This window comes from Bufo bufo, chromosome 2 (genome assembly GCF_905171765.1).
Source record: "Bufo bufo chromosome 2, aBufBuf1.1, whole genome shotgun sequence".
Taxonomy (NCBI): domain Eukaryota; kingdom Metazoa; phylum Chordata; class Amphibia; order Anura; family Bufonidae; genus Bufo; species Bufo bufo.
In genome coordinates, this window is record NC_053390.1 from 480259932 (window position 1) to 480276008 (window position 16077).

The 16077-nt window shown below is 44.9% G+C and overlaps 1 protein-coding gene across 1 annotated transcript in view; it reads left to right on the forward strand.

Annotated features, from left to right (window-relative positions):
* The first annotated feature begins 923 nt into the window (after positions 1 to 923).
* Positions 924 to 16077, forward strand: part of LOC120990940 (la-related protein 6-like) — a 135233-nt gene continuing 120079 nt past the window's right edge. Inside the window, exon 1 of the mRNA XM_040419832.1 lies at positions 924 to 1069. Within this exon, the coding sequence (XP_040275766.1) occupies positions 924 to 1069 (146 nt within the window). The remainder of the gene's footprint in view (positions 1070 to 16077) is intronic.

The following is a 16077-nucleotide window of genomic DNA, read 5'->3' on the forward strand; positions in this document are numbered from 1 at the left end:
ATTTACCATTATCATGATGTGCAATGTGTCATGAAAATACACTCTGAATGGCTTGGATAAGTAAAAGCATTCTAAAGTAGTTGCCACATAAAGTGACACTTGTCAGATATGTTTAAACAATCTGGACTAAAAAGGTAAACATAAAAACATTTATTTTTTTATTTTTTATAAAGGATTAGTTTTACTGGCTTTGAAGTTATGTGCAATTATTTATATGCATCTGTCCGTGCAGACTGAGCTGTTCTATGCAGAGGGCAACTGCTAAATCAAACCATGTTTTTTTTTTTTGTGCCCTTGGTTGACTGATACTGTATGGCTTCTGTCAAAGGCCTCCATCAGATGTATACGTTTTGAGTGTATACTCAAATGGAAGCAATGAATGTTTTGTGTACAAAGCCTTACCTATATTTTGTTATATTACAAGAGGGTACTTTGGTTTTTAATGCATATCTAGATTATAGAAGTGGTGACCCAGGTGTACTTTAAGTATTGTTGTGACTGGTCAACATTAAATGAGTGTACTGTTGATAAAATTATTTTAAGAAGGCTGAGTGCATATTATGACACCTCCTGGGCCCCTGCTGGTCTTTACGCCATGGTACTTTCCATAAAATTGCCACTTTGTCAGTCATTGGCTGATAGGGGTCACCACTGCAGCTATTGGCTGGGCGAGCATATATCTCCGGCTATCGAGAAGGACCAAATAGAAGCCTTTTTTTTCCTTTTTTTTTAAATTTTTTTACATTTTATTTTTTTTATTTAATTATTTTTTTCCTGGTGACGACTTAATCTACCGAATTTGTATACTATACTTTAACTCAAGGCAGGAAAGTTTTTCATTTATTTTCTTTGTGGTTTTATAAAAGTGTTTTACAGCTTTTTTTTCTTTTTTTTTTTTTTCTTTCTCCATTTAGTCTCAAGTCATGGCCTCCTCTGGTTATGTTTATCCAAGCTCTCCGAATATCTGTAGTCTTTCAGTTGATGTGAAGCCACACAAATTTGATTCAAACCTTGTATGCAGAGATCGGAGTCTGGAGTCTCAAAATGATTACCTGGACTGCTCAGACAGGTAAATTGAGAATCGTTTATTTACAATGTTCACATTTACAGGTATTCATCTAACTTTCTTTGTGACCTGGGTAGAAAGTGAGCTGCTGAGGCCACAACCCTAAATAATTATCAAACTGGTAAGAATTTAGTTACAATGTGGTTAAAGAAGTATTTTAGTTTTAATGATTGCATTTATTTATAGAACAGGATGTTGAGTAATTTTCTAATATACATCCATTTAAAATTTTGCTCGCAGACCTTTATTATATCCACACAGTATCCTCTCCCTAAGGCCTCATGCACACGACCGTTGTTGTGTTCCGTGTCCGTTCAGTTTTCCGTGATTTTGTGCGGACCCATTGACTTTCAATGGGTCAGTTGAAAACTCTGATAATGCACCGTTTGTCATCCGCGTCCGTGATCAGTGTTTCCAGTCCGTCAAAAAAATAGGACCTGTCCTATTTTTTTCACGGACAACGGTTCGCGGACCCATTCAAGTCAATGGGTCCTTGAAAAAACACGGAGGCACACAAGATTGTCATGCGCGTCCGTTTTTTTTTTCCTATCATTTGCAAGGCAAACTTGACTTAGATTTTTTTTCACTTTCCTTCATGTCTGGTGATCCTCCAAAAATCAAGGAAGACACACGGAACCAAAAACGGAAACTGATCACGGAACAACGGAACCCCGTTTTGCGGACCGTGAAAAAATACTGTCTTGTGCATGAGGCCTAAAGAAAAAAAAAAATGTATAGCCCATTTTTAGTCCTGTAAAATGCATTCCTTGGAGAGCTGGATAGGAGTAAACGTGATGTCAGGTATGTGACCCTCACAAGTATCATGTGACCTGTCTTTCAGTTAAAGGAGTCGACTAATGTAAAAAAAAATGAAAATTGGAGATCATTTAATACATCTCTAACAAAGCTAGAACCAGCCCTGTACCACACATGGATCTAGAGATCTCCCCATTCATTGCTTTGCTAGACTTTCATCAAGCTGGTAGCTCAAGGGGAGTGTGTTTTTTTTTTTTTTCCTTCTTAACCCAGATTTGTAAATCTGACCAGTGTCACTTTAAGTGCTGATAACTTTAAACCGCTTTGACTTATCCAGGCCATTCTGAGATTGTTTTTTCATCAAATATTGTACTTCATGACACTGGTAAAATGAAGTAAAAAAAATTCATTTTTATTTATAAAAAAATACCAAATTTAACAAAAATGTGTAATAAATTGCAAATTTCTAAGTTTCAATTTTTCTACTTCTATAATACATAGTAATACTTCCAAAAATAGTTATTCCTTTACATTCCCCATATGTCTACTTCATGTTTGGATCATTTTGGGAATGATATTTTATTTTTTGGGGATGTTACAAGGCTTAGAAGTTTAGAAGCAAATCTTGAAATCTTTCAGAAATTTTCAAAACCCCAATTTTTAGGGACCAGTTCAGGTTGGAAGTCACTTTGCGAGGCTTGCATAATAGAAACCACCCAAAAATGACCTCATTCTATAAACTACACTCCTCAAGGTATTCAAAACTGATTTTACAAACGTCGTTAACCCTTTAGGTGTTCCACAAGAATTAATTGAAAATAGAGATACAATTTCCAAATTTCACTTTTTTGGCAGATTTTCCATTTTAATATTTTTTTTCAGTTACAAAGCAAGGGTTAACAGCCAAACCAAACTCAATATTTATGGCCCTGATTCTGTAGTACGGGCACACGGCAGGGCGCAGAAGGAAAGGAATGCCATACGGTTTTTGGAAGGCAGATTTTGCTAGACTGGTTTTTTTGACACCATGTCCCATTTGAAGCCCCCCTGATGCACCCCTAGAGTGGAAATTCCCAAAAAGTGGCCCCATTTTAGAAACTACAGGATAGGGTGGCAGTATTGTTGGTACTAGTTTAGGGTACATATGATTTTTAGTTGCTCTATTACACTTTTTGTGAAGATAACAAGAAATAGCTGTTTTGGCACAGTTTTTATTTTTTGTTATTTACAACATTCGTCTGACAGGTTATATCATGTGATATTTTTATAGACCAGGTTGTCACGGATGCGGCGATACCTAATATGTATATTTTTTTTTATTTATGTAAGTTTTACACAATGATTTCATTTTTGAAGCAAATAAAATCATGTTTTAGTGTTTCCATAGTCTGAGAGCCATAATTTTTTCAGTTTTTGGGTGATTACCTTGGGTAGGGTATGATTTTTGCGGGATGAGATGACTGTTTTATTGGCACTATTTAGGGGTGCGTGTGACTTTTTGATCGCTTGCTATTACACTTTTTGTGATGTAAGGTGACAAAAAATTGTTTATTTAGCACAGTTTTTATTTTTTACGGTGTTCATGTGATATCATGTGTGATATCATGTGATATTTTTATAGAGCCGGTCGATACAAACGCGGCGATACCAAATATGTATACTTTTTTTTTTTATTTATGCAAGTTTTACACAATAACAGCTTTTTTCAAACAAAAAAAATGTTTGTGTCTCCATATTCTGAGCCATAGTTTTTTTTATTTTTTGGGCGATTGTCTCAGGTAGGGGCTCATTTTTTGTGGGATGAGGTGATGGTTAGATTGGTACTATTTTGGTGGGCAAACGCCTTTTTGATCGCTTGCGGTTGTACTTTTTGTTATGTAAGGTGACAAAAAAATTGTTTATTTAGCACAGTTTTTATTTTTTAATTTTTACGGTGTTCAACTAAGGGGTTAGATCATGTGATATGTTTATAGAGCCGGTCAATACGGATGCAGCGATACCTAATATGTATATTTTTTTATTTTGGGAAAATGAAGTTTTTGTTTATTTTTACTTGAAACTTTAAATTTTTGGGGGGGAAAACTTTATTTTTTTCAACTTTTTTTTCACTTTATTTTTTGTCCCACTTTGGGACTTGAACTTTTGGGGGTATATTCCTCTACAATGCATTCCAATACTTCTGTATTGAAATGCATTGGCTGTATGAGTAATACTGTGTGTATTACTCATACAGCTTCCGGGGCCTGTGAGATCCAGGGGGCTGGATCTCAAAGGCTCTTCACCGGAAGGCAGCGCAGATGCCTCAGGAAGGCATCGCGCTGCCTTCCATGCCATCGGGTCCCGCCCCCCCACAGCCCCATGGGGACTCGATGGCACCGCCGCCGCACTATAGAAAGCCGCAAACCACAGGTCTGAATTGACCTGCGGTTTGCGGCGATCGCCGACACGGGGAAGTTGAGCAGGCACCTTGTTCCGATCACCAGGTGGCGGTGGTGATTGGAACAACACATGACGTACCGGTAGGTCATGTGTCCTTAAGGACTCGGAAAAACATGCCATACCGGTACGTCATGTGTCCTTAAGGGGTTAAACTCAGGATGTGTGTCTTGGTGTCACACATGAGCTTCCACTCGAAGTTACACAGAGGAGTACCCCTGTCCATCTGCATCATCAATAAATCATTCACGGCTTCCTCTGCTCATATAGTTAGTCCAACATGTGGAGGGTGGATTTCCAATGTGTGGAAACGTTGCATATGAGGTGATGATTTGCCTTTGCAGAACAAGGAGGGTGTATTTAGCACGGCAAGGGCTCGTTCACACAACCATGTAGTTTTTTGCGGTCCACAAATTGCAGATCCGCAAAACACGGAATGGCGCCAGTGTGCCTTCCACAATTTGCGGAACGGAACAGGAGGCCTATTACAGAAATGCCTATTCTTGTCCGCAAAACTGACAAGAATAGGACAGGACAGGATAATTTTTGCAGGGCCACGGAACGGATCAACTGATGTGGACAGCACAGAGTATATTTTGCGGACCCATTAAAATGAATGGTTCCATATACGGACCGTTGGTGGAACGCAGAAAATGTCCCATTGCTGTTGTGTCTGGGCCAGAACCACATTTAGGCCTCATGCACACGACCGTTTTTTTTTGCGGTCTGCAAAATGGATTTCCGTTGTTCCGTGATCCTTGACCGTTTTTTCGTCAGTGGGTCTACCTTGATTTTTGGAGGATCCACGGACATGAAAAAAATGTCGTTTTGGTGTCCGCCTGGCCGTGCGGAGCCAAACGGATCCGTCCTGACTTACAATGCATGTCTGCAAGTCAATGGGGACGGATCCGTTTGACGTTAACACAATATGGTGCAATTGCAAACGGATCCGTCCCCATTGACTTTCAATGTAAAGTCAGGAGTCCCTATTATACCATCGGATCAGAGTTTTCTTCAATCCGATGGTATATTTTAACTTGAAGCGTCCCCATCACCATGGGAACGCCTCTGTTAGAATATACCATCGGATTTAAGTTAGATCGTGAAACTCAGATCCGACAGTATATTCTAACACAGAGGCGTTCCCATGGTGATGGGGACGCGTCAGGTTAGAATATACTAAAAGAACTGTGTACATGACTGCCCCCGGCTGCCTGGCAGGTGCTGCCAGGCAGCAGGGGGCAGACCCCCTCCCTCCCCCCCTGTATTTAACTCATTGGTGGCCAGACCCCCCTCCCCCCCCCCTGTATTTAACTCATTGGTGGCCAGTGCGGCCGGCCCGCCCTCCCTCCCTTGTATTTAACACATTGGTGGCCAGTGCGGCTGCCCCCCAAATTAAAATGACCGACCCCCCCATCATTGCTGGCAGCAGAGAGTTCCGATCAGAGTGCCAGTTTAATCGCTGGGACTCCGATCGGTAACCATGGCGACCAGGATGCTACTGCAGTCCTGGCTGCCATGGTTACTTAGCAATTTTAGAAGCATTATACTTACCTGTGATGTCTGTGACCGGCCGGGCGCTCCTCCTACTGGTAAGTGAAAGGTCTGTGCTATAAGCAATGCGCAGCACAGACCTTTCACTTACTAGTAGGAGGAGCGCCCGGCCGGTCACAGACATCGCAGGTAAGTATAATGCTTCTAAAATTGCTAAGTAACCATGGCAGCCAGGACTGCAGTAGCGTCTTGGCTGCCATGGTAACCGATCGGAGCCCCAGCGATTAAACTGGGACTCCGATCGGAACTCTCCGCTGCCACCAATGATGGGGGGTTGGTCATTTTAATTAGGGGGGAGGGAGGGGGGGCCGGCCGCACTGGCCACCAATGTGTTAAATACAAGTGAGGGGGCCGGCTGCACTGGCCACCAATGTGTTAAATACAAGGGAGGGAGGGGGGGCTGGCCGTACTGGCCACCAATGAGTTAAATACAGGGGGGGGAGGGAGGGGGGGTCTGGCCACCAATGAGTTAAATACAGGGGGGGAGGGAGGGGAGGGTCTGCCCCCTGCTGCCTGGCAGCACCTGCCAGGCAGCAGGGGGCAGTCATGTACGCAGTTCTTTTAGTATATTCTAACCTGAAGCGTCCCCATGGGAACGCCTCTGAAGAATATACTGTCGGATCTGAGTTTTCACTAAGTGAAAAATCGATCTAAAAAGCTTTTATGCAGACGGATCAGCGGATCCGTCTGTGTGAAAGTAGCCTACGGACAAGGATGACTGACGCGGATGGCAATCTTGTGTGCATACGTGTTTTTTCACGGACCCATTGACTTGAATGGGTCCGTGAACCGTTGTCCGTCAAAAAAATAGGACAGGAAACACGGATCACGGATGCGGCTGCAAAACGGTGCATTTTCCGATTTTTCCACGGACTCATTGAAAGTCAATGGGTCCGCGAAAAAAAAAAAGGAAAACAGAACAACTGCCGCGGATGCACACAACAGTCGTGTGCATGAGGCCTTACCCAGTGGGCCATAAAGGACATATATTGTACTTGACCATAGTTACAACTCCACATGTTGGTGCTGCCGCCATGAACTGTACCAGATGCAGACAGGCTCAAGCACTGACTTTCCTTCTGCAAGGCTAGTATAGCTTTTGCAGATAAGTAGCGACTCAGCACAAGCCATCAGTTCCCTGAAATGTGCAGAGTCAACCACATGGAAAGGGATGGACTGTAGTACCAGTAATTTGGCCAGGAGCATGTTTAGCTTCTGCGCTGTTGGATGAGTGCATGAAGATTGTTGTGCATGCCACTTTATGGTGATGCTCCATGTGTTGCTGCTGGGCCATGGTGCCAGCAATGGCACCCTGGCTGTGCATCACTTTCTGCCCACAGATCCTACATACGGCCACTGTCCTCTGGCTACTTTATAAAAAATTCTCACACAGACAAGTATGGCATTTTTCCCCCACCACTGCGTGGCCACTGCCTGCTGCTGCCTCTGAGCCATGCACCGCTATTTTTTCATTATTATTATTATTATTAGTTTTTTCAGACAGGTAGGCTCCTGAGTAGCAGACTGTCTACTGCAGGCACATTTGGCAGGCACATTTGGCTCCAGGTCTCACACCGCCTTAGTCCTGGGGGGCAAATCCAGTCACGTGGCCCATTTAGCCCCGCCCATTATTAAAAGCCCCTCTTACATATAATAGGCCACTCCCAACAAACACTGTACAGTTAAAATTACATTGTTGACATCTGCCACCCGCAATGGCCTGTTACCCCCTTTGGCCATCCTCACCCAGCTCTGAATCCTCCTTCTGCAAATGGCAGGGGGAGGGGCCGGAGCGTCTCCTCTCCTACATAGTGCCCCATACCTCTTACATCCAGTGATGTCACCTTTTGTTGTAGACGTTCTACTTCTTTATCTTCTCCATTCAGATCAGACTGCCATGATGATTTTTCAGCCATCTCCCGTCTCTGCAGAGATTAACAGACATTAGTTTCCCACATTTCCATCATCTTCACATCTTCTGAACACCCTTTCCTGCCACCCCCAATACTATACTGCAGAAACAGTCCCCCTGGAAATACTACTACCACACAGATAGTGCCCCCTTCAACAATTATTGGCACACAGAGCTCTAATAGTATAAAGATAATGTCCCCCAAAAATAATTGTGCTAAGCTGATACTATGCCAGGGTGCCCCCCAAAGTAACAGTGCTCCCCAAAATCCCACCAATAGAAATAATTCTCTGCCAGAGCACACTTAGTAGTAATAATGCCCCTATAGTGCCCATACTAGTAATCATGTTCCTCATAGCCCCCCAGTAGTAGTAAAGCTCCGCATAATGCCTCCTAGTAGTAATAATTCGCCCCCAGCAGCCTCTCAATCAGCCCCCAGTAGCTTCTCAGCCCCCAGCAGCCTCTCATCTGCCTCCAGAAGTGTCCATCAGCCTCATAAATATAAAATAAAATAAAACACTTACCCTTCCTGCTCCTGGACGCCGCCGCTCCTCTCCTCCAACGCGATCTGCATCCTTCTGCTGTCGGCTGTGCTGTGAAGGCTGCGCACAGCGTGACATCAGAGAGCGCCTTATGCCTGTGCGCAGCCCTGCACAGCTGACAGCTGGTGTTGATCACGAATATTCGATTTGCGAATTTTTATCGCGAATATAGGTACTTCGAAAATTCGTGAATATTTAGAATATAGTGATATATATTCGTAATTTCGAATATTCAAGAATTTTTTTATTGCGAATTTTCGTAATGCAGACTTTCATAAAGCAAATTTTTATCGCAAATTTTTCAATTGCCCTGTAAAAACATTAGTCCTCCCTGCTTCTTGCTTGTGGGCCAATGACTCATTGGCCCACAAGCAAGAAGCAGGGAGGAATCATGACTTTAAATGGGAAAAATGATGACTATTCGAAAAAAAAACAAATATAAAGCAATTTAGCTAATATAGTGCTATAATCTTATTTGTCTAATAGTTCTAATTTTTTTTCTTATCTGAAGTTCAGATTGGGAAAAAAATGCAACTATTGAAAAAAAAGATTATAGCACTATATTAGCTAAATTGCTCTATATTAGTTTTTTTTCGAATATTCGCTATATTGCTATATATTCTTGCTTTAGAATATTCGAAAAAACAAATATATTCAATATAGTGCTATATATTGTTTTTTTAGAATATTCATCAAGTCATTTTGCCGCTTCCTGGTCCTCTGGTGCTCAGCGGGCGGACGTTTTTAACATACCTCCGGGCGGCCTGGGGGCAATTGCCTCCCTGTCCCCTTCCCAGCCTGCCCCTGGCTGCCACCCTGCTGGCTCATGGCCACGCTTGCACCCTGCTGGCTCAGCGGCACGCTGCCACCCTGCTGCTATCTCACTGACAAGCTGCCATTCTTACCCCCGATGTTGAAGCCCCCTCTTTGCCCAGCTCCCACGTGCTATTGGCTACATCATCCACTGTCTTCTCCTCGCTTATGTCGCCCTCGCCAGTCTCTTGGCTGCGTCCCTGACCCCTCAACACCTGCTCCCATGCGACTGTTGTCCTCTCTACTTGCACACCTACTAGAGGAAGCAGCGGACCTCTTCTCCAAATATGGGCTGACCAGCAGCTGGTGACTGTCCTCAATAGGCTTGTCCTCGCTGAAAAACGGAGCAGAGCCGGCGGCATACGTTACTTGTCTTGCAGAAAGAACCGCAAAGGAAAGGGGCAGGTTCAGGACAGATGAGGACATAGAGCTTGTTTCGGGGCCATGCCAACTGTGTTGTCAGAGGAACCCACAGACTCCTGGCTGTGGGTGTCTGATGTCAGCTGAGATGATGAGTCACCTATTCAATTACTGCAGGATTGGTCATCAAAACACAACCATTGGATGACGGTGGAAGCTCTGGCCTGTTGCTACAGCTGCTGATACCACCTCCCCCCTCTTCTGCTGCTGTTTCTCATGGTTCCTTTGGAGGACCTTGGCAACTGTCTATCGGCCATACTGTATGGTAACTGTATATGTAAATTACGTTTTTTATATGTCAGTATGGACACCCCAATAGCAGTAGAACAAGGCAGGTTATTCACCGCAATTTGAGAATCAAGGTCTAATAGAATTGTTTATGTATTAATCAAGGTTGGCACCCCACTAACAGTAGAATTTGACCGGTTATTCACCCCAATTTTGGAATCTAGGTCTAATTGAACTGGTTATCTATTAAACAAGGTAGACGCTGTTAAATTGGATAGCTCTGTGCCCTACACAGGGATTAATGCAAACTGTGCTGTTTCTTATGGATCCCTTCAGATTATATTCCCTGCACTGTCGGTGCAGTCTCTCTATGCTATCCCTACAGTGTCTGAAAACTCTCTCCCTACACTTACCCTGCACTCTCCCTATCCAATATTCTAGAATTAAAGGCTTTCTTGAACACTGTCCATAGCACTTGTCACGTCTCTCCCTATGCTCAGCTGACTGTAAAATGGCTGCAACGGATGAGGCTTTTAAAGGGCTGTGACATCACAGAGGCTGGTTAGCTGTGGATTAGCTGTCTGTACGACATTATGGATGATCTTGCGTTCGCGGGCTTCTTACGATCGCTTTGTACCATTTGTAGCCACTGTTTTTGAAAAAAATATTTTTTTACCACTAAGCTTAACCCCTTAAGGACTTAGGGCGTACCGGTACGCCCTATTTTCCGAATCCTTAAGGACTCGGGGTGTACCGGTACGTCCTAAGTTTAAATAGCGATTGCGGCGCCGCGGGGGTTAATCTAAACAGGATGCCGGTTGAAATCATTCAGCTGGCATCCTGTCACAACACCAGGGGGGGTCATGTGACCCCCCGTATCGGCGATCGCAGAAAACCACAGGTCAATTCAGACCTGCGGTTTGCTGCGTTTCCGGTCCATTCGGGTCTCCGGTGACCCGATGAACCGGAAAAAGACTGCGATCGGTGGCGTGATTACACACTCTCCCCTCCTCTTCCTGTTCTGCACCAGCACCCTGCAGCACCATCCTCACCAGGCTCCTGAGATCCCCCCCTAATCGGCACCCATCACCCTCCTGCACCCATCGCCCTCCAGGTACGTTAGAGTCCGTGAGGGAGAGGCACCGTTAGGCAGGGATAGAAGGGAAAAGTTAGTTAGGAAAAAAAAATTCAAAATCACTTCTATCTAAACCTTTTTTTTGTTATCAGCTTTCAGACCCTAGACCCCCCCCCACCAGTGAGCCAGCCCCCACCCCCTCCCCCCAACCAGTACTTTTTTTTTTTTCTGCGTGCGCTGACTGGCCGGCACTCTTAGCATCCGGCCACTGTTAGCGCATCGCCCGCCCCACTGCTGATCAGCAAGTTTGAACTTTATTTTTTTTTCTAACACTTCTCCATTTATTTATTTTTTACTTTTTAGTACGCGAACACCCGTGCCCCCATTCACACACACATACAATAAAGGTTTACACGCACGCACATACACACGCACATACATACCCATGGCCCGCCGGATGTTCTCGGTGGAGGAGGCATACGCCCAGGTTGCCTCAGACTCCGAGAGCCCCAGTGAGGATGAGGATGACCTCACGTTCCTCTTGTCATCCGCATCCTCCTAATCATCATCTGATGACGATGAGCCCCCAAGGCGGCGGAGACGCCGTCAGGCGGAGCCAGGGGCCCCACATGCTAGGGACCCTGTGGCCCACCCTAGTACGAGCCGCCCTGGGGCTCGTATTGGTTTCCCGGCCCACCAAATAAGCGCCCCGGAGCCCCCTGCCGGTGAACTTAGCTGGTGTCCCCCAGTGGATTTTGAGCCCGAGATTCCGGATTTTGTTGGCAATCCAGGAATCCAGATTCCCACAGTGGGGTTTACTGAAATGGACTTTAGTTTTTTTTTTAAGTAACCCATCATTGGTGGCAGCGGAGAGTTCCGATCGGAGTCCCGGTTTAATCGCTGGGACTCCGATCGGTAACCATGGCAACCAGGACGCTACTGCATTCCTGGCTGCCATGGTTACTTAGCAATTTTAGAAGCATTATACTTACCTGCGATGTCTGTGTCCGGCCGGGCGCTCCTCCTACTGGTAAGTGAAAGGTCTGTGCGGCGCATTGCTTATAGCACAATGCGCCGCACAGACCTTTCACTTACCAGTAGGAGGAGCGCCCGGCCGGTCAGACATCGCAGGTAAGTATAATGCTTCTAAAATTGCTAAGTAACCATGGCAGCCAGGACTGCAGTAGCGTCCTGGTTGCCATGGTTACTGATCGGAGTCCCAGCGATTAAACTGGGACTCCGATCGGAACTCTCTGCTGCCACCAATGATGGGGGGTCGGTCATTTTAATTAGGGGGGGAGGGGGGGGCCCGCCGCACTGGCCACCAATGAGTTAAAAACAGGGGGGGAAGGGAGGGGGGGCCGTCCGCACTGGCCACTAATGAGTTAAAAACAGAGGGGGAGGGGGAGGGGGGGCGCACTGGCCACCAATGAGTTAAATACAGGGGAGGGGGGGGAGGGTCTGCCCCCTGCTGCCTGGCAGCACCTGCCAGGCAGCAGGGGGCAGTCATGTACACAGTTCTTTTAGTATATTCCAACTTGAAGCGTCCCCATCACCATGGGAACGCCTCTGTGTTAGAATATACTGTCGGATCTGAGTTTCACGATCTAACTCAAATCTGATGGTATATTCTAACATAGAGGCATTCCCATGGTGATGGGTACGCTTCAAGTTAAAATATACCATCGGATTGGAGAAAACTCAGATCTAATGGTATATTAATAGGGACTCCTGACCTTACATAGAAAGTCAATGGGGGACGGATCCATTTGCAATTGCACCATATTGTGTCAACGTCAAACGGGTCCGTCCCCATTGACTTGCATTGTAAGTCTGGACTGATCCGTTTGGTTCCGCACGGCCAGGCGGACACCAAAACGCTGCAAGCTGCGTTCGGGTGTCCGCCTGCTGAGCAGAACGGAGGCCAAACGGTGCCAAACTGATGCATTCTGAGCGTTCGGGGCCGCTTGTGAGAGCCTTCAAACGGAACCCCGAACGCAAGTGTGAAAGTAGCCTAAAAAGTGGCATTTGGAAAATTTCTGAAAAATTTCAAAATTTGCTTCTAAACTTCAAAGCTATTTAACATCCCCAAAAAATAAAATATCATTCCCAAAATGATAAAAAAACATGAAGTAGACATATGGGGAATGTAAAGTCATCCCAATTTGTGGGGGTATTACTATGTATTACAGAGGTAGAGAAACTGAAACTTTGAAATTTGCAAATTTTTCTAAATTTTTGGTAAATTTGGTATTTTTTTTATGGAAAAAATTAACTTTTTTGACCCAATTTTAGCAGTGTCATGAAGTACAATATGTGACGAAGAAACTATCTCAGAACGGCCTGGGTAAGTAAAAGCGTTTTAAAGTTATCAGCACTTAAAGTGACACAGGTCAGATTTGCAAAAAATGGCCAAGTCCTTAAGGTGAAAAAGGGCGGAGTCCTTAAGGGGTTAAGGAAATTTGAATTGGTTGCGGATCAATTTTTTTCCTAAACTTCAGATCTAATTCTACTTTCGCTTTGCTCAACTCTAACCACATTGAGCAAAGATATGTTTAGAGAAAAAAAGGGCACAGAATTTCATGAAATGAACATCTCTAGGGTTGAGCGAACCCGAACTGTAAAGTTTGGGTTCGTACTGAACTTTAGGATTTTTGGACCCCGGATCCAAACCCTAACATTTCAGTAAAAGTTCGGGTTCTGTGTTCGGCAATTTCTTAGCGCTTTTTGAAAGACTGCAGAGCAGCCAATCAACAAGCGTTTAACTGTGTGACCTTAGAAGCCATTACAGCCATGCCTACTAATGGCATGGCTGTGATTGGCCAGTGCAGCATGTGACCCAGCCTCTATATAAGCTGGAGTCACGTATCGCTGCACGTCACTCTGCTGTGCTTAGTATAGGGAGAGGATGCTGCTGGTGATTTCAGGGAGAGAATAGGACAGAATCTATTATCAGGACTCCAATTGAACTCCGCGATCTACATAGAATTAGTTGTGTGGGTGCAGTTGCAGCACGCCAGACCTGCAGGGTATTGCGAAGTGAGGTCACGGTTATGGGCAATCGAGGGTTACTCACTGTTCATAGGAGAACCCTGGGAAGGCATGAGACAGTGAAGGAGAGGCTGACACACAGTTCCTCTGGGGCACACTCTGTATGTAGGGACCAGGCCTGATGGTGGATGAGGTGCCCTGGATGTTGCAGGTGTTTTGAGTGCCTGGGGCAAGGTCCCTTTAAGGATCGTGACGCCAGTGCCTGTAACGGTTGCACACCGGTTTTCAATAGCAATAAGTGAGGTACACAGGTGGTATAGTGAACCAAACGTTGCTTTACTTTTAACAGTCCAACTTTGTACAACAAGATGGTAATGCAGTCCCTTATATCAAGTGCTTCACAAGCAGGCTTATTCCAAATACTGTCAGGTATAATTCTGTGCAAGATACTCAGAGGGTAATCAACAACACACTCAGAATCAGGTTGTACCTTCTCCTCAGAAATAGTGTACATTATTCTTTAGAACTCCTGTCTGGTTTCTATCCCAAGGCCCGGATGCCTAAATGCTGGCTTTTATCCTTTGCAAATAATCTTCCTCCCGTATTTATCCTTGCATTAAGTTAATGACTCCTCTGCCCATCATCTTACTTGTCTTAGCTGGATACACTGGCCTTGCTTGGCTTGAGGGTAACTACAGGGTTCTCCCAGGAGGCACATCTCTTCTACTGGGGTGACTTCTTCTTGTGCCATCATCTCAATAATACTTCAGGCAGGCTATGGTCCTTCACTAGCCTCCTGGTGGCAACTAGAAGACTCGACTATCTAGCTGCATGTCAGGAGGAGGCTCTCAGCATATCTCTGGCTAAGATGCCCTCTCACTTCTGTGTCCACAGACTCCTGACTACAGACCAACTCCTCCCTGTCTGGGCCTGAATATTTATACTAGGGGCTCCCTATCTCCCTCTAGTGCCTAGGATGCCTAACTACACCCTCCTAGGCCTGCTATGCATGTCACAGGGGAACAATACACACAGAAGCACATAGAAAATACATTAAAATGCATGGTTACATATAATATCACTGTCCCTTAGGAGTAGGAGTAACACGTGACCCAATTGACCCTTGTGTAGTGCCCACCCCTACCTAGTGGGACACTACACAGTGCACAATATTTTTACCCTGCCCTGAGCCCAGTGACAGAGAAAAATAACTTGTATCAGTCAGTTAGGTGGGCGGCGGTGGCCAATTTATGCAAGCTCAGTGCACCAGCACTGCATATGTGCTTTTGTGACATTCAAATCCAAGCTTGAAGTACTGCAATAATAATCTGGTTTTAAAAAAAACACTTTTTTGGCAATATCCAACATCTTGTGCCTTTGCAGGATTAGTCAGTGTGCAATTTAAGCTAGAAATACAGCTATAATTTTCTGGCTTTTAAAAAAACACCCTTTTTGTGCAAAATACACAATTTTACAGCCCTTGCTGCATCTGCACGTGTGAAATTCAAGCGTTAAATACTGCTGTCATATTCTGTTTAAAAAAAACACCCATTTTGGACAAAATTTTTTATTTTGCAGCCTTTGTTGCATATGTTATTGTGAGATATACCCTTTAGATACCGTGGTTCTCTTTTGTTATTTGAAAAACAGCCATTTTGGGCAAAAATCTTTAATTGCGGCCTAGTCTGCAGCTGTACGTGTGAGATACACCCTTTACATACTGTGGTTCTATTCTGCTATTAATAAAACAGCCATTTTGGGCAAGATCCTAAATTTGAGAAATATGAGGAGAGCATCAAATAAGGTAAGTGGCCCAGGTCGTGGTGCTGCTGGTGGAGCTTCTGTTGCAGGGAGAGGACGTGGTCGATCTGTGCCAGCTACACGCACAAGTGAAACACCTTCCTCAGGTGAGAGTAGGCGACAGAACCTGCAGCGGTATTTGGTCGGGCCTAATGCGGCTCTACGAATGGTGAAGCCAGAACAAGTACAGGCAATAGTAGATTGGGTTGCTGACCGTGCCTCTAGTTCCTTCACATTGTTTCCCACCCAGTCTCCTGCTGAAAGATCAGAGTTGGCACCTGCAGCCGATGTCCATTAGTCTTACACCTCACCCCCTTGTAAATCAGCCAAGCAGTCTGAGCCCCAAGTCATGCAGCAGTCTCTTCTGCTTTTTGGTGACTCTGTTAGCAGGGTTTCCCAGGTCCATCCACCTAGCTCTGCCCCAGAAGTGGAAGAGATTGAGTGCACCGATGCCCAACCACTTATGTTTCAAGAGGAGTACATG